Source organism: Vigna umbellata, chromosome 1 (assembly GCF_029865625.1).
Source record: "Vigna umbellata cultivar VRB3 chromosome 1, Vumbellata_1.0, whole genome shotgun sequence".
In the NCBI taxonomy this organism is placed as follows: Eukaryota; Viridiplantae; Streptophyta; class Magnoliopsida; order Fabales; family Fabaceae; genus Vigna; species Vigna umbellata.
In genome coordinates this window covers 44,218,164-44,237,237 of record NC_142165.1, presented here as the reverse complement: position 1 = coordinate 44,237,237, position 19,074 = coordinate 44,218,164, and the positions used below count along the sequence as shown (strand labels likewise).

At 33.1% G+C, this 19,074-nt stretch overlaps 2 protein-coding genes across 4 annotated transcripts; one reads left to right on the top strand and one right to left on the bottom strand.

Annotated features, from left to right (window-relative positions):
• The first annotated feature begins 4,787 nt into the window (after positions 1–4,787).
• Positions 4,788–10,484, top strand: LOC124839421 (chaperone protein ClpC, chloroplastic-like). 2 transcript variants are annotated; one of them, XM_047315242.2, is made up of 10 exons: positions 4,788–4,941; positions 5,306–5,887; positions 6,233–6,348; positions 6,459–6,584; positions 6,693–6,878; positions 7,222–7,437; positions 8,173–8,390; positions 8,660–8,735; positions 8,828–8,917; positions 9,127–10,484. In XM_047315242.2, the coding sequence occupies exons 2-10, from the start codon at positions 5,323–5,325 to the stop codon at positions 10,303–10,305; spliced, it is 2,772 nt and encodes a 923-aa protein (XP_047171198.1). In that variant the 5' UTR covers positions 4,788–4,941; positions 5,306–5,322; the 3' UTR covers positions 10,306–10,484. The 2 variants fall into 2 exon arrangements, with proteins under 2 accessions (XP_047171198.1, XP_047171207.1); XM_047315251.2 differs by having other exon boundaries at positions 5,302–5,887.
• A 325-nt stretch (positions 10,485–10,809) lies between these two features.
• Positions 10,810–17,079, bottom strand: LOC124839408 (dual specificity protein phosphatase PHS1-like). 2 transcript variants are annotated; one of them, XM_047315225.2, is made up of 11 exons: positions 16,678–17,079; positions 16,296–16,385; positions 16,044–16,186; positions 15,567–15,768; positions 14,991–15,167; positions 14,726–14,892; positions 13,195–14,275; positions 12,588–12,734; positions 12,263–12,490; positions 11,518–11,675; positions 10,810–11,372 (listed from the first exon to the last, which is right to left on the bottom strand). In XM_047315225.2, exons 1-11 carry the CDS (start codon positions 16,696–16,698, stop codon positions 11,036–11,038), a joined length of 2,751 nt encoding a protein of 916 aa, XP_047171181.1. In that variant the 5' UTR covers positions 16,699–17,079; the 3' UTR covers positions 10,810–11,035. The 2 variants fall into 2 exon arrangements, with proteins under 2 accessions (XP_047171181.1, XP_047171189.1); XM_047315233.2 differs by having other exon boundaries at positions 14,726–14,886.
• Between the last annotated feature and the right edge of the window lie 1,995 nt (positions 17,080–19,074).

The window sequence follows — 19,074 nt, the reverse complement described above, 5'->3', positions numbered from 1 at the left end:
CGAAACGGACTAACCTTGGGTGACACCTGTTGAGGGTATCCCAGCTATTACATCACCCGGATGCAAAAGTCGTAACTACACATAATTCATACAGTCCGGACAGTTAGAGTATAGTGGTCAGTCGTTGCATGCATTGTTGTATGATTACGGTTGGAAATGTATGATTGATTGTTGCATGATGTACTTATTGATTTATATTAGATTTATGTAAGTTATATGTTTACATAGTTAATTAAATTATACTAGCTTACCCTTATTTTCCTATCTTGCCATGTCGTCGGTCGTCCTTGTCTTTGCAATGATCACCCTTTGGGTGTGAGCAGAGTGTGCAGAAGATATTCTAGAGCGGGCGCTGACAAAAGAGGAAAGATTCCGCTAAGAGTAAGACCGTTCGGTATTGTACTTGTTTTTATTTTTAGTATAGAATTCGATTTCAGAAAACTGAATTATGATTTTATTTTTTAACAATTTTTGTAAAAATATTTAAAATCTTCAATAATTTTTGAAAACGGTTGAAAATCTAAACGATTTTTAAAATATGTTAAAGATTCAAACGGCAGAACTTGAACTCACTGGACGGTTTTCGAAAATCGATAAAAACTTGAATGATTTTAAAAAATCGTTGAAGACTTAAATAATTTTCGAAAATAGTTGAAAGGTATGTTAACTTTTAACCTATTTTCTTATGTTCTATTTTAAATTTTAAATTTATAAATAATTATTTTATTTTAACATTTTTAATAAGTTAAAATATATTAAATCAAATTTTATATTGTTATTATTTTAATATATTTTTTTATTAATGTATTATTTTATTATGTTGAAATAAATAATTAATTTATTTTGATATTTTAATATATTTTTTTAAAGTTAACTTGTTTAACATATTTTTTAATTTAATTTTTTTAATCTAAATTTTAATAATAATTAATTTATTATAATATTAAAATATAATTGTTTTTTAATTTATCAAACTTTTGAAATTAATTTTATTATAAAATTAAAAAAATCTTTAGTTTTTTTTATGAAATTTAATATATTTTATTATTTTAATAATTATTATGTAATTAAGAATAAAAATAGTAAAATTAAACATAATAATAATAAAATAATAATAATAATATAAAATTTGATTTGATATATTATAAAATATTAAAATAAATTAGTTATTTATTAATTTTAATTAAAAAGAAAAATAAAAATGTTAAACGGTTTTTGAAAAACATTTAACACATTTTTTTAAATTTTGTTTTAAAATATAATTTTTAATTAATGATTAACTTATTTTAATATTTTAAATGATATTTTTGAATTTAACAAAAAATTTAAATTATTTTTATTATAAAATTAATAAAATATTTAGGTTTAGTCCACTGGATGGAAGATGAATATCAAGTGCGTTATCTTGTTCAAAACCGTCCCAAGTCTTAAATTTTGAAAAAGCGTAACAATTACGTGTCAAAAGTACGTTGATGTGGTGATGCTGATTTAAATGATTTTATTATGTGAAAATTTTAAATTATGACTTGTAATGATAATTTTAAATCATATATCTAATTTTAATTAAGTAATGTAATTAAATTCCCTTAACCTTAATTATCTCAATTAGCTTTTAAAAAAACTAATTCACCTAATAATCCTAATCAAAAACACATTTTTCCCAAATTTGGCTTCCTCTTCTTCACCAATAAATCCCAACATCAGAGGTTGAACAAAGACAAATTGTAAACCAGTAATCATAGATGTTGAAGGAGAAGAAAACAGGGCTCATGAAAGAAGATTTGTGGTTTAGCTTTTGCGATTTGGATTCGCGCAAGTTTAGTTGTGGCTTTGAAGCAAAGATGGCCGAAGTTGGAGTTGAATAGATATTTTGTAGTTGTGCAATTTGGGTTTTGCAAGAGTATGAAGAGTGTCATTTAAATTGGATAATGATACTTTTATAACATTTTTTAACAATATTTTAACACTTTCTACATATCATATCATTATGTGATTTGTCCATATTGGTGTTTATGATTATTATCATTGATTGTAGAGTAATTTTAGACCAATCACAAAATGACATGTAGATGATATTAACATATTGTCATGTGAAAGTACCATTGTACATTTAAATTAAGGTTCCATATAGTGACATTGGTCTTCATTTATTGACCGAGTTCTTCTGAGCCTCAAACGGGCCACTTCCCCATCTTTCCATTTTATTGTTTTCCAGATGTTGAATATTGAATATGGAAAGTTAACATGACTTTTTTTGGAAAAACATTTTTGAAACTGTGATTTTGAAAGTTTACCTTTTTTTGAAACTCTAATTTTGAAAGTTTACCTAAAGTTGGGTCATAGAACCTCTCAACGAGGGAGACAACAATGCTCTTACAAGAGTAGGCACATTCAAGGAGGATCCGAACTTCTGGCCTAGGGTAAGAAAAGTCTACATTTTTCAGTTCCACAAGTCCATTAACAGTCTTTAGTTCAATGCCAGATTCGCTATTTTGATCAATACTCAGCTTGTGATCAATTATACGGAAGATGAATAGGCGTGTTTTGTAACCCAGTTTTGTATCCCCCAATCCTATTCCCTTTGCAAACCCAGTTTTGTAACCAAGCTTCTGTGCAACCCCCAAGGCTGATTAATTGGTCTGTAATGCTCTAGACTCCCCAACGTGGGCAAAAAGAAGACATTTTTTTTTAAAAAACTATAATCTTGATGACGGACATTTTGAATTGGTGGAGATGGAAAGAACCATATGCGAAAGATTGATGCTTTTGAGAAATACGGTCTCTAAGGGACATATCAAGTTTTGAAGAAAGCATGAAAATCTTTATGGTGCATTTTTTAACATAAACCAATTAAATTTTGCCATATCAAAATTCTTTAATTTAAATAAAAGTTTCACGTAATTAAACAATGCAAATGTACAATACATCAACATCTTTTAAGAATTGAGATCGTTCTCAACCAAAAAAAAGAGATTTCTCAACAAGTACGACCAAATATTTAATTTATTATAATATTATTTAATATATGTTATTATTTTAATAATTGTTATGAAAATTATAATAGTAATAATAAAACTGAAAATAATAATATTAATAATAATAATGTAAATTTTGATTTAATATATTATAATCTATTAAATCATATTAAATATTAAAATAATAAATTATTTATTAATTTTAAGTTAAAAATAAAATTTTAAAAATATGTTAAAAATTAACATAACCTTAAATAGTTTTTGAAAATTGTTGAAGTTTTCAATGATTTTTTTTTTTAATATTGAAGACTTGATGATTTTCGAAAATTATATAAGCATGATTTTCAAAAATAGTTCACACTTTCAATGATTTTCAAAAACTGTTATATGTTTTTATAAAAAATATTAAAAGAAAAATTAAAATTCAGTTTTTTTTAAATCGAATTCTAATATATTTCTTTTAAAAATTATTAAAATAAAAAATTAGGATTCGATTTCTAAAAAACTCAATTCTGATTTGTTACAAAATTATATTATTCATGTAAATATTAACTATAATACGTTGTTTTCATAAATTAAAAAATCTGTTATATGAGAAAAAAAAACCACAAATAGCTGCTGCTGCTTTCGAGAAACAACATCGTATAAAACAGATCGGTTTAGCTAAATCAACTAGAGATACTTTAACATCGTCATCGTATAGATATGTTTATATATATATATATATATATATATATATATATATATATATATATATATATATATATATATAAAGATTTTATTAATTTTATTATAAGAAAAGTAAATAAATATATGTATATGTTTTAACCAATTATAAATAGTTATCTTATACTACGAGATTTTTATTTTTCATGTACAAGTTTTCTTTTCAATTTTATCTTTAATCGTTATTTTAAATTAAAATAATTACATTTCTATTTTTACTTTTTTAATATATTTTAATCTCAAAACTTTAAAATTTGATATATAATATTTTTAATTTAATAATATTATTTTCTTTTCATGTTTTGAATGACATTTCGTGTTGATTTGAAATGTTGGAACGATATATATAATTTCAATATTAATATAAAACAATATTTAACACACACGGCAAGAAAGAAAAAAAATAATGAAATTAAATTATATTTCTTTTAAAATTGGAGATCAAAATATTTAAAATTTGTGAAAAGTATAAATTTTAATTTCACATCATACTAAAAAGTATATTTAACTCATTTAAAAAAATAAAAATTACAAAATATTATTTAAATATGAAAAAGTAATTATCACAAAAGTAAAATAAAAAGAAAATGTAAAAAAAAGGGAAATCCTTTATAACGATGATACAAATAATTATAAATAAGTTTTTTAAATTTATTATATAGATAATTTATTATTATAAATAATTATTTTAGTTTTAAAAAAATACTTAAATTAAAAAAAGATAATGATACTTTGACAATATTTTTTTATAACATTTTAATATTATCGTGTCATTCCATGTTAGTGTTTATGATTATTATTGTTTATGATTATTATTATTGGTTGTGAAGTAATTTTGAACTAATCATAAAATGACACGTAAACAATACTAAAATATTGTAAAAAAATATTATTAAAGTATCATTATCTTAAAAAAAAAATAACAACTTAAAAGAAAAGAATTAATAAAGTATTATTTCAGTTTAAATAGAAATTAAGAAAATATGTATACCAAAACACAACATTTCCTTTATATATATATATATATATATATATATATATATATATATATATATATATATATATATGTATGTATGTATGTGTCATTCTATCTGAGTTCCTTTTTCCTCCCTCTTCGCCCTACCACGCCTTCTCTCTATATCCCTCAACTTCCTCTATCTTCTTTAATCTTCCAAAAATTTCCCCTTTTCCCCGTTTTCTTCTATTCGTATTTTTCTGAAGTCAATTGTTTTCGCTTACGGTGAGTTTATCACTTTTCTTCATGTTTGTTGTTCTGTTTCTGCAAAAGTTTGTTTCAATTAGGTTTTGGAACTGCCAAGTTCTGTCACTGCCGGTTTCTTTTGTCGTTCAATTTTGTTCCCTTATGGCTTAGCGCTGTTTGCTGAATTTCTTTTAATCTTAAATGATTAACTTGTATTCTAAAGAAGTAGCGCCCATGTGCTTGCTGAAAGTTTTTCTTCTCCATTCAATATGTATTTTCTTTTATTTATGACTTGCTGTTTTTCATTTCATTATCTTGGTTGCTTGACCTCGGTTTATTTCATTCCCAATGATAACCAGTCCGCATGTTTCTATCTGCTGATTTGTTTTGTTGATAAAGGTAGGCAACAATATAGGAATAATGGCTAGGGTTTTGGCTCAGTCTATTGGTATGCCTGGCCTACTGAGCGGGCAGAGGCACGGGCAGAACAAGGCATCAGGAAAATCAAGAAGATCTGTCAAAATGATGACTAACTTACGAATGCCTGCATCAAGGATGTCGAGTTTCTCTGGACTGCGTACTTTCAACACTTTGGATCTTCTTTCGAGACCTCGACAAAATTTTCCTTCTAAGATGTTGACTTCAACTTCTTCCCGTCGTGAAAGGGCTAAAAGATGCGTACCTAAAGCCATGTTTGAGCGCTTCACGGAGAAAGCAATCAAAGTAATTATGCTAGCCCAGGAGGAAGCCAGACGTCTGGGACATAATTTTGTTGGAACTGAACAACTTTTATTGGGTCTTATTGGGGAAGGCACTGGCATTGCTGCCAAGGTGCTGAAGTCAATGGGTCTTAACCTGAAGGATGCTCGTGTGGAAGTGGAAAAGATAATTGGAAGGGGTAGTGGATTTGTTGCAGTTGAGATTCCATTTACTCCCCGTGCAAAACGTGTTTTGGAGCTCTCACTGGAAGAAGCTCGCCAACTTGGTAAATGCGGTTTTCCCTTTGATTATTATTACTTAATTGCAATAAAATTATTTGTATTGCCTAGAGTTTTCTTCTTTTTTCCAATCTGTTTATTTATCTCTAGTTTTCTTTTGTTTCGTTTGCCATTTATTTTATTAAAGAAGATAGAAGTGATTTGACACGGTTATATTTATTCCTGTGCCTTTATCAGTGGAGTCAACTACATTTTAATTATTTATAATAAAATAACAACTTAGAAATACCCAATCATAGAGCGTTTTACAAAGAGAAGGAAAGGATCCTGAACTAGATTCAGTTTTGAATGGACTCCAATCTTCAATTTAGCTCATTCCTTGAAATTTGTAGGTCACAATTATATTGGATCTGAGCACTTGCTTCTTGGTCTTCTTCGAGAGGGGGAGGGTGTGGCAGCACGTGTTCTTGAAAATTTGGGTGCTGACCCAAATAATATTCGTGCTCAGGTTAGTATTGTATCATAATTTATTTTTAACTTATTTATATTGGGTATGGAATGCGTTTTTATCTTAATTTGTGTGTAAAATCATTCTTGTATTCTCACTGGATGTTACAGGTTATCCGCATGGTTGGCGAGGGTGCTGACAGTGTTGGTGCTACTGTTGGCCCCGGAAGTGGTAATAGCAATAAGATGCCAACTTTGGAGGAGTATGGCACCAATCTGACCAAGCTAGCCGAAGAGGTAATTGCCAGTTCCTAGTTTTCTTCATGCCAAGAAGATAAGCTTTCATTCTGTGTTATGGTATGACTTTTTCGTACTGATTTCTCCCTCTCAAAACCTAAATTATAGGGAAAATTGGATCCTGTTGTGGGTAGGCAGCCACAAATTGAGCGTGTCACTCAAATTTTGGGTCGCCGTACCAAAAATAATCCTTGTCTTATTGGAGAACCTGGGGTTGGGAAGACCGCTATTGCTGAAGGGCTTGCCCAAAGGATTGCAAATGGTGATGTTCCTGAAACCATAGAGGGAAAGAAGGTTAGTAGTAATTATTTGATCCCTATGATCTATAAAATCTTGTTTGTAATTCAGTAGATTTACTATTTCATTTTCAATGCTATACTGTTGTAAAGTATATCAACATGTTTATCGTGCTGAGTCTATGTAAAGTGATCCATCCTAAAACAATGTCTTATTTCTTTACTTTTTTATTTCTGAGTATTTCACATGTTAACTGCAGAAGACTTTTCTTACTTCTTTATAGTCTTATTCGATGCCTCAGTTTTTATCATTCACTGTTGACTAATGTTCTTGGATTTTGTGTGTTTAAATAGTTCTGGGAGTTCTGATTGATATGAAACCTTTGGTCTGCATGATTTAGGTTATAACCCTCGATATGGGTCTACTGGTAGCTGGAACTAAATATCGTGGAGAGTTTGAGGAGAGATTGAAGAAACTAATGGAGGAAATCAAACAAAGTGATGAGATAATACTTTTTATTGATGAAGTACACACTCTGATTGGAGCTGGAGCAGCTGAGGGGGCAATTGATGCTGCCAACATACTAAAACCTGCTCTTGCCAGAGGTGAACTACAGGTAATATTTTCGCATCATTTTCAAAATGTATTTTGATTTGATTTAGACTTCAAAAACAATTTGTGTAATGTGTTAGGGGGGGGGGGGGGGGGGTGAATGAGTCTGTGTTTCCGTTGATATTTTTATTGAAGCAAAAAAAAAGAAAAAGGAATACTTGTTCTCTTCCGTGTTGCTACCTGCTGGTCAATAATCATATATTTAGGCTATTTTTGCAAATATGTTTTAGAGAAAAGAAAACCTGGTGCATGTATTGCCATTAAAACATAAATACTAAAGGATAAAATGACTTGTTCTATTCTGTGTTGCCAACTTGCTTGTCAATAATCAAACATTTAGGCTATATTTGCAAGTCTATGTTTTAGATACAGGAATACCTAGTCTTTTGGTTGTTCAGTATTTTTGTTTTAAATTGTAAGTAGTTAAAAACTGACTGTAACTAACAGATCTGGTAAGTTCATATATCAATTAGCAATTCTGATAAATGATCATTTGCTTTTGGCGTGTTAGTTGAATTAAATAATGTGGACTTTTAATATTTAGTATTGGAATTTTATCTTCAAAAATTTCCGTTTGCAGGGTCAGCAGTTCAATTTTGGTTAAATGGTACAAGAATTAAGAATAATATTGTATTTGTAGACTGTTGTGAAATTTGAAGGCACCTGGTTATGCTTATACTAAACATACTGTTAGTGGAACTTGGAACTATTGTAAGGAAGTGTGAAATTTTTTTTGCAGTGTATTGGAGCCACAACGTTGGATGAATATAGGAAGCACATTGAAAAGGACCCAGCACTGGAGAGGCGATTCCAGCCAGTTAAGGTGCCGGAGCCTACAGTTGATGAAACCATACAGATACTGAAAGGGCTTAGGGAACGCTATGAGATTCATCACAAGCTCCAATATACAGATGATGCACTTGTAGCTGCTGCCCAGCTGTCACACCAGTATATTAGGTTTGTCATATTTAAACCCTCTTTTTTCTTTTTTGATTCATTTTATCTTTTTGGTTGCACTGGAACAGACATGTTTTTTTTATTAGATCACTGGAAAATTTTCATATTTATATTAATCTTTCTTATCTATATTAGTTTATCTCTTTAAAATGTATTACAATATTTATATTTATATTTAAATGTATGTTGGAATGAATTTATTAAAATCCTTCTTATATCTCGAATGTTAAGTATTTTCTAGCTTTTATAAATAATTCAATCTGTTGCAGTGATCGATTTTTGCCCGACAAAGCTATAGATTTAATTGATGAAGCAGGTTCCCGGGTTCGGCTTCAACATGCACGGGTATATTGTTCATCTACCTGTCTCATAACCGGAGTTCTTTTGTCTGTTACAGTGCTAATGTTGCTAATTTTGCTAATTTTGCATCTGTCTAGTTACCTGAAGAAGCAAGAGAGCTTGACAAGGAGGTCAGACAGATTGTGAAAGATAAAGAAGAAGCTGCTCGCAATCAAGACTTTGAAAAGGTAATATACTTTTACCCAAGATTTGACTTCTTAAATTTTATAGTCAACTAACAAATCCAATGCGACAATGTTATTTTAGTTTTTTTAAAGTTGTTTTACCTTAAGTAAACTCCGAATGCATTTGTTTGTTTTTTGTTCAACTGAACTTGATTATATCTCTGCAAATTATTGTGTGTTATGGTGCTGATGATTTATGAATTTTGTAATAGGCTGGAGAGCTACGAGATAAAGAAATGGATTTGAAGACCCAGATATCGTCACTTATAGAAAAAGGCAAGGAGATGAGCAAGGCAGAAAGTGAGGCAGGAGATGGAGGTCCCATGGTTACTGAAGTTGACATACAACATATTGTCTCCTCCTGGACTGGTATTCCGGTAGAGAAAGTCTCAACTGATGAATCTGATCGCCTCCTCAAGATGGAAGAGACTTTACACACACGAGTCATAGGTCAGGATGAAGCAGTAAAAGCAATTAGCCGGGCCATCCGCCGAGCCAGGGTGGGATTGAAGAATCCTAATCGACCAATTGCCAGCTTCATCTTTTCTGGTCCAACTGGTGTGGGAAAGTCTGAATTGGCCAAAGCATTGGCTGCATACTATTTTGGTTCTGAAGAAGCCATGATTAGGCTTGACATGAGTGAATTTATGGAAAGACACACGGTCTCCAAACTCATTGGTTCACCCCCTGGATATGTTGGTTACACTGAAGGTGGTCAACTGACTGAGGCAGTTCGGCGCCGTCCCTACACTGTTGTACTATTTGATGAGATTGAGAAAGCACACCCTGATGTATTCAACATGATGCTTCAGATCCTAGAAGATGGAAGACTAACAGACAGCAAGGGAAGGACTGTGGACTTCAAGAACACTCTTCTAATAATGACATCAAATGTTGGAAGCAGTGTGATTGAGAAAGGAGGACGTAAAATGGGATTTGACCTCGATTATGATGAGAAGGATAGCAGTTACAATCGAATCAAGAGCTTGGTGACTGAAGAACTGAAACAATACTTTAGGCCAGAGTTCTTGAATAGGTTGGACGAAATGATTGTTTTCCGGCAACTTACAAAACTGGAGGTAAAGGAGATAGCTGATATAATGTTGAAGGAGGTGTTTGAAAGACTGAAGGCCAAAGAGATTAATCTCTCAGTGACAGAAAGATTTAGGGAAAGGGTGGTTGAAGAGGGATACAATCCTAGTTATGGGGCTAGACCTCTAAGAAGAGCCATCATGCGACTTTTGGAGGACAGCATGGCCGAGAAGATGCTTGCTAGAGAGATTAAAGAGGGTGACTCAGTTATAGTGGATGCTGATTCTGATGGTAATGTGATTGTGCTCAACGGGAGTAGTGGTGCCCCGGAGTCACTAGCAGAAGCTCTTCCTGTGTAACGTTGTTGCCTTGTGAGCGGTTCTCTTTTTTTCAAAAAGAAACATAGTCATAGTTTGTTTTAGTTATCATTGGACAAAGCTTTTAATTGAATACTAGTGGTCTAAATGTCTCTCCATTAACATTGGATAGCTCCGTTAGTGACCAATTTTTATTTATAGAAAGAAATTTTAAAGGTAAACATTTAAGTTCTTACAGCTTAATTTAAAATAATTGTATGACAACAAAGGATCAATTATCAAATGTATGCTTTTTTAATTATGAGACTACAAATTCTCGAATGGAATATGCTTGATTCTGATTTAATTGTATCCTTATGGCCGAAAGAAATTTCTGTTGGTAGTCATCGACTTGGTTCCGCTTGGGTTGGATCGATTTGACTCGACTCAAATAGGTTCGGTTCGAAAATACTCAGAAATCAAAATCCACCCAGTGTTCAGAAAACATATAGACAAGGGTGAAAAATCACAAATAGCTGGTGGTGCATTCCAGAAACCAAAAGGATATCATATAAAACAGATCCGCTTAGCTAAAGGAGCCAAAGACATCGTCAATCTAAATGTATTGTTTTTTAATTGAAATAGTACAAATTCTCCCAATGGGATATGCTTGATTCTGATTTACTTTTAGAACTTGCACTTGGTACCCTTTGGGAGATACTCTAACCTGCTGATAATTGGCAGCGTAAGATCTATGGATTTACAATTTCTATTGATCTATTATTGGATGAGATTATCTTTGTGTGGGGCTGACACTCCCTCCACGGCTAATCTTCAAAGCTGTCAAAGCTTTCTCGATTTCCATAGTCATGGCGCTATCTACACTTCCAGAGGACAGCTTTCTATGTGATTTCTGCAGATGGAGCTTGAGTGAACTACTGCTTAGCCCAGCATTCTTCCCACATATTGGGCAAACTTTCATCATTGGTTTTCGCTGATGCCATTCCATCGAAACCTTTCCATGTAGTTTCTGATCTAAGTCCAATAGGGTCTTTGCAAAACCGTCGTTGGGTTGTGCTCGACAGTGAACTCGCTTCAAAGCTTGCCATGCTTCTAATAAAGTATACTTCCTGCACCATAAAAAAATCAGTTCAAAACATGTTCCAACTGTCACTCAAAGAACATTATGGTTCTTAGCTGCCAAATTAGATTGTTTCATACCATTTAACCATGCAGAAGAGAAAGCGAGCATATATAATTTCAATTTTTACTTACTTCCTGAGCATTAAGTATGCGAGGACCAATGTAACACTTCGGCTTTTCCCCTCAAAGCAGTGAACTAAGACTTTTTGACCTGTTTGTTCAACATGATCTATCAAATCACATGCTTCTTCAAATATGCCGCTGATGTTGTAATCATCACTATCACATACCTGCTCAAAAGGAACAATGAACAAAATAAGTATGAATACATTCCTAAAACGAACATAAAATTAAAAGTAAATTGTAATAGAAAAAATATTAAGAAAATCACAAGAATAATACTACATCACATCATATTGGTGACAAATCATACTTCTAATCAAGAAAATCTTGAGACCTATTTCTTTAGAGCTAGGCTGACAGTTTTACTGTTTTAGAAGGAGCTATCAGCCAAGGGAGATCAGAAGAAACTAACTATTTAAAGAGAAAAAAAATAAAAGAGAATTGCAAAGCAAGATATACCCTATCGATTTCTCGACTCCATCATTTGGTGATCAGAAGGCTTCATTGTAAATTCACTTGATTAATCTTATCTTAGATTGCATGAATAATAAATTAAGGGAAGTAGAGAAAGACATCAAGGACAAGCTCAACTATATAAGATAAAGAAAATAATAATTTGACAACTATATTAATATTTTGAGTTGTCAAGTGGATTTTTTTTTCTGGGTGTAAATATATCATCATCCATAAAATAAATCTTAGCAAATGAGACATTAGAGTGAGTGAAGGTAAAAATACAGTAAATATCACTTACAGAGAAATTCTTATACTCAAATAGATCAGGATACTGAGTTTCTGACTGTCCAATTTCATTGGTACACAAACACAAAATATTTGTGATTCCCAAGTACTGCAGTGTGTAAACAGATCTTGCAGCCAATGCTCCACCGATGAACAGACTACTTGTCACTGCTGAAGGTTTCTCAGTACTTGCAGCATCTGATATCAATGCAATTCTCTCGATAATATGCTCAAGTCGTATCTGAAAGTTAAAAGGGTAATGCATCATGAATGGAAATCCTTCAGAAATGAAAGGAGTCTTCTATTTTCAGATTTGAAAGCAATAAAGTGAAGATAACCTTAAGTTCATATGCGTCAACAGCACAGTTATTATCACTACCCTCAAAAAATCCTGGATTGAAATTGTTATCCTGACATAGTTTGATGGCATCGCTTTTAAGCATTTCATTCCATTGTTCCAATTCTCTACTGGATTCAGCATCAACCTGGAAAGTATGATACAATTTCAAAAAAGTGAAAAAATAAGGAACAGACAAGGTAAATCACTGTTTTATATGGTAAAGAAACAGCAAATTACGTTGCTTTTAGTCTTATATTCCTATTTGCCAGTCAATCCTGAGACCCTGGATTACTTTAGTATGATTTGAAAATCCACATTTTGGTCGCAAAGAACAATCTTTACAATATTTGCACTCTCGCTCATGGAAGCAATAGGAGCACATTGTCTTGGAATTATAAGCATTGTCTAAATTGGTCACTTTTATGCACAGACATATACTAAAGTCCTATAGTTTTGCATTTTAAAGCAATATGCCACTGGCTGATTGTTTATTAACTATCCAATATGTAAATAGAAAAATTGCACAAAACAGTTTTTCTTACTCGAAAAGCTGCATTGAAATCAAGTGACTAGGAGACAAGGTTATGTTTTGTTAGGAGACAAACCTTGGCAAATTTATGGAAGTCACGGAGCTTAGTAGTCAAACGGAGACTACGCAGTGGTTCCCCATTTCCTCTATAGAACTTTCCATGGCAAGATTCTCTTGGGGTAGGAGTAAAGTCACTGCAATCTCTGTTGCCTGAAGGTGATGCTTTTGAAGCAGTTCTCTGTGGTTCTGAATCAATCAAATCATGATGGTTATCATTACCAAGCCTCTCTTTACATGATGGCGAGTAAAAATGCCCACCAACTGCTAGTGAAGGTGAGTCAGGAACTACAGCATCTTCTTTGTCAAATTCTCCCAAAGATATTTTGCTCATAATGTTCATAAATGATCGTAACAAGGTATCAAGTCTTTGGTGAAGTGTGAGTAGGAATATGTGAAATCCCTGCAGATCCCTGAGAGCAGCGCGGAAACCAGCGCGGAACGCATGAACTACAGACATTATATCGTTCGCATATATATCAGTTTTGTCCATGTCTTCTGATGGAGGACATCCTAATTTCCCTCCAGTTACATCATATATCAGGTTTGAGGCAAATTCAGAACTGTTGAGTAACAACTCAATCAACTTAGGGTAATTAACCTGATCATTTGCACGTTTTCCAGCAGGGGGTCGCCGAGGAACACCAGAATCAATGGCTATTATGTTAATGTCGGGAGACAGTGATTCTTCAGATGTTTGACTTATATGGTTGATGTCAAGAGATATTGGAGATTCTGAGATATCTGAAAGATCAGGGGAATGTGATATCAAACCAGGATCGTGAGAATCGAGTCTGCAATCTACTGAAGTTGACCTTCTTTCTTTCTGAAAAGCCCATATCATCTTTGGTCTATATCGGTCAATTGCAGAATCAACAGCGGCTTCTAGCACATCTGTATTTGCACAGATAGTCTTTCCAGCCAACAACAAATTCGCTGGATTCCCACGCCATCTAAGCTCACGGCAAGGCAACCTATCTTCATTTCTGATGACAAGGTCCAGCATCAGCACCCTGCCAAGAGCTTCTGATGTTCTTTCTGCAGATTCCTTTGACTTGAATGCAGTAGAGCTTTCAAGCAAGGGTGAACCGTGTACATAACTGCAAGAACATGCTCAATATTCAGAAATAATAATCAAAATTTATTTTTTACAACAGTCAAGTGTGTTTTTTCCTCCAGTTGTACCGTAGATATTCCCTTTTCCTATTTTAAACAACACTGAGACGAACAAAATTTACTTCTATTTAGTATGCTTCAAAAATTGGACAAATCAAGAACAACTTAAGTATCAAGAATGACACTTGCTTTGTCACACAGTGGTGGGATTTTTGTGTAAGAGAAAGAACAATAATCTATTTTAAATATTTTCTTTAGGCTTGTCAAGCTAAGTCAACAGTCCAATAAGGATATCAAAATTCAATGCAAGACATCAGAAGCAGCACTGCTGCAATGTCTGCATTTAAATATAGTTGTTGGAAGTGACAAAGCAAGCAAAGGTATTCCGTGTTTCCATGCTAAAGCTGAACTAAGTGAAATCAGATGGATCATACCTCATAAAAAAGAGACACCGGCTGAGCTCGAGTGCTTCCAAAAGTTCAAAACATGTCACCTCGCCAATTTCATCACCCTCAGAATTTGCTGCTTCTCTAGCTCTTTCCGCAGCTTCCTTTATTTGTTGCCATTCATGACTGGTATTGTGAATGACTCTACACTGCATCTTCCAATTAATAGAGGAAAATGAATACGGAAGAAGTATACTCTACTAGGCTATGCTTGAAGATGTGGTGCTTGTGTTATGAAAGCTTAGGGAACAACCTGTGGAGTTTGGACTCCCAACCACTTGGCAAATTCGTAGCCAAGGCGTTCAGACTGTGTTGCCATTCTTGATGGTGATATCTTTATAACTGCTGCTGCTTCTTTTGGATAAATATCGGCATTCCCAGGCAGATTGAAAAAGGCAAAGAAGACAACTCCTCCAGAATTTACAGTTACCTATGTGCACACAATTGAGGAGACATCAATCCAGAAATTAAGAAAATACACATCTGATGTAGCCATACCAGAAAAACAATCACTATTCTTCATAGCTTAGAAAGCTAACTATTATCAACATGCTCAAACCACATTTACTTTATCCACCAAGCAAAAAGCAAAAATTATAGGATCAAGTTTATATTCATACATATAAGGGGCACAAATAAAAAAGCCAAAAAGGATATTCATACACGAGCTGTGCATTGGTTTACATGTGCAACTTATGTTAACAATCCACCACACACAAGTGGCATCTAAAATATCAACCCTGTTTGGTATTTGATCCTTAAGAATTAACCACAAAAAAGCATTTAGTGTACTAGTGCTTGTACACAACAATTATAGAAAGCAATTAACCTCGAGAGCTTTGTTCATCTCATCTTCGGATTGTTCATTGCTACTACCGTGTTCAGTGTGGTGCAGTGAAGAGAGCATGTCCCAAGAAAAAGAGCTCGACTCAATGTCCAACATTGCAGCCTTCCCAAGCCTCTCCCACAATCTAATTTCTGTCTGATCCGGGTGTAACTCCAATTTTGGATCCTCCAACCGTTCGCTAACGCTGAGCCACAAATGATGAACATTAGCAACAGTCACAAACTTCACTTCTTAACCACGCCCAACCAAAAGGTAAAGAAAATAACAAAACTTAGATTAAGTTCCCTACATATATTTTGGGTAAGAGTTAAGAGTTTTACTTTGGTAATTTGATAATCAGCCCAATAAAGGTTTGTTTTAAAAGTTAACACAGATTACCAATATGAACACCAAAAACACCTGAAGAATTGTATCTAAATTTTCCCAAATAGAGAACCCTCGAAAGTAGCAATAACTAACCAAGAAGTAGACGACATGGTGATGGAAGTGCGATGAGGGAAGCCAGAAGGACGATGTTTTGCAGTGCGCTTACGAACCAATTGGAGCCATTGCGTGAACTTAAACGCAGGCCCTGCAGTGATATCTCCCAACATATACAAAGCCTGCATTACACAATGATCGATCCATGCTGTTGCACTTGCAGTTTCAAATATCATAATGACACAAATTTAATACACCCACAAAAAGAAAAAAAATGAATAAATATCATACCCGAGAGGTCACAGTTAGAGGCAATGGGGCCTCAATCTCAGCCTCAGACTCGTCACTTTCGAGTTCCAATTCCCTCTCTTGGCCTTTTCCCTGCAACGTCCACTCCCACATGCAAAATGTTAACAATGTTCATGTACAACACCAATCAGATCCAATCATGGATCTACCGCCACAAATTGGTGCAGATCACAATCACAATGAAATGCATTGCAAAACTTGCATGTGATGTAATCATGTAATGTAACGTAAGATCTAAAACAAAGCCATGATGAAGAATAAATCACATTATATCAAAGGTGGTTATAACATTTTTCTTTTTTTCCGAAAATATTATGTTTGTATTGTTAATGAAGATGTTGCGTAGATGAAAGAGGGTATTAACCTGGTTTTGCTGTTTTGCCATATGGTATTGGTATAGGGTATTAAAAGATGGTTTTTGTGGGAATGTAAAGTCAAATTAGAAGTGAAAAATTGCACGAAATAGCAGGCAAAGTAATCTGCTTTTTTTAAGGAGAGAGAGACAGAGAGAGAAATGGGAGGTTAATGATGATGGGCACTTCATGTACATAGCTTTTTGAGTTGAGACAGAACACAACACAGCACAACACACTTGACAAAGTTGTTCTACAACAAACTTTGAATGACAAGAACTAAGAAATTAAGAAGAGTATAGAATTGAAAAGTTTGAGTTGGGTATGGTGGTGGGTCAGTTAATTGAACAGAGAAAAAGGAGAGTTTGGTTGGGATTGATAATGGAAGATTAAAGTTTCAGCAACCAGGTCATGTGCCACTCCACTCTGCACTCTCTACTTAACAGAACAGGGATCTTTTTTTATTTATATTTTCCTCTTTCTTTTTAAAATAAAGTATTTTTTCATAATAAAAATTTAAAACACACATATGTTGAAACAATTCTCATAATAAAAATCAACAAATTTAACATATTGATGAAGTTTTATCAGTGTTCAGATCTTTCAACGGTCCTCTTTGTCCCCCCATTTGGTGTTGCAGGGACCAATTCTTTTTTTATTGTAATGTAAGGTATTAATATGGATTTTATTATTATCTAAATCATTATAAATTAAAATCTGTGTTGATGTAGTTTCATTTCAAAGTATACATCAAAAGTGTGATTTTTCTGTTTTGTGTCGTGGGGAGCCAACATATTCAAAAATCCTAACTTTACCAATTTAGCACAGTATGCTCTTCTGCTGTTTGCACCACCCTTTTATTAAGGAAAGTTATGAATTACACAGTCCTTCCTTTTATAATACGAATTTAGATATTATTTTGACTTTTCTTATGTTTTTATTTTACTTTATTTTTAAAATATACTGATATACGTCCATTTTAATGTTTTAAAATATATTAATTTTTTAATGTATTAATGTATTTTAAAGGTTTAATATCAAATAAGTATACTCATAATATATTTATTTTGTATTTTGAAAAGTCCATCGTGATGGTTTTTTATTTCATAAAGGAGGGAGAAATTATGAACATGACATTGAGTCTTTCTTTATATAAGATATTTAACATAATTTTTAAGTCAAAATTTTTAACCAATAAATTTATATGTTTTTTTATTTATTTTATGTAATGTTTAATTTTGTCTTTTTAACTTAATGTTTCACTTTTGAATTATTAATATTAGGTTTAAACCCTCCCTTGGTCCTCAAGTTTGTATGAAAATCTCATTTGGGTCCTCAAGTTTTTTTCTGTCTCAATTGGGTCATATTTTTTGTAAAAGTGAGCACATTGTACCATAACCGTTAAGTGGTGTGAGACGGCGTTAAATTGGTGTGAGCTGGTGCACAGAGAACGTGGTGATGTGTTTAGGGTTTCTTACGTGGACTGTTTTGTTTAAAAAAATAGTGCTGATGTGGCATAAGTACCCTTTATTCATATTAGGTATATCAGAATTAGGGATTTGAAAATTGGAATTGGGGATTTAATTTCGTTGTTGCGAGACGAAGCGGAGGACGAACAAGAACTCGAATCTTGAACAAGACGAAGAGGCCAGCTAATAGTTGACGCGACTAAGGTAAGATACTTGGTTTCGTCTTTGGTTTTCTGTTTCAGTGCATAAGTGTGATTTGTGGTCTTCGGCAATTGGGTTTTTGTCTTGGTCTGTATGAATTTTTATAATGCTTTGTGGTCCCCATTTTGCATGTTCAATTGTTACATTGTAGTTTACACATTGTGGTCCCGAGTTTTGTTTCTTGAATTGTTTATCAGTTGTAGTGGTCCCCTGTCTATGAGTGTTTCGTTAGTGGGGATGTTACTTTGTTCCCTGTCCCCCTGTCTTTGTCGGTGTGGGTGTTTAGTTAGTGAGTGAGTGTTTCCGTAGTTGTAGCACTGTAATATTCGAAACAGTTGTTAACCCCCATAATGTACAGGTTATAAAAGGAAGTTGTTGATATGGATGAGGAACGTATTAAGGTGGTGGTCCACCATTCTGGAAATTTTGTGAGTGATGATAATGGGAACTTAAGCTTTCAAGGAGAGAGAGCAGAATGGTCTTGTGATCCAGACTTGTTTAGCTATTTTGGCATAGTAGCGTCAGTCAAAGAGTTAGGTCATATGGACATCAAAGAGTTATGGTACGGTTTAGGAGGTCAGTCTGTGCACCCAGATAGGTTAGAATTATTAACTGATAATAGGGGTGCCATGCACATGTTGAACATTGCTAGGTTAAATGATGAAGTTCATCTGTATGTGGTTCATAATATGATGGAACCAGAAATAATAGAAATGATTGATTGGGTTGGTGGTCAAG

Coding starts and splice junctions, on each gene's coding strand:
- LOC124839421 (XM_047315242.2), top strand. CDS start 5,323: ATGGCTAGGGTTTTGGCTCAGTCTATTGGTATGCCTGGCCTACTGAGC. Junction 5,888..6,232: donor GGAAGAAGCTCGCCAACTTG/GTAAATGCGGTT, acceptor TGAAATTTGTAG/GTCACAATTATATTGGATCT. Junction 6,349..6,458: donor CAAATAATATTCGTGCTCAG/GTTAGTATTGTA, acceptor TGGATGTTACAG/GTTATCCGCATGGTTGGCGA.
- LOC124839408 (XM_047315225.2), bottom strand. CDS start 16,698: ATGGCAAAACAGCAAAACCAG. Junction 16,386..16,677: donor TGGCAAAACAGCAAAACCAG/GTTAATACCCTC, acceptor TGGACGTTGCAG/GGAAAAGGCCAAGAGAGGGA. Junction 16,187..16,295: donor CTCTAACTGTGACCTCTCGG/GTATGATATTTA, acceptor TGTGTAATGCAG/GCTTTGTATATGTTGGGAGA.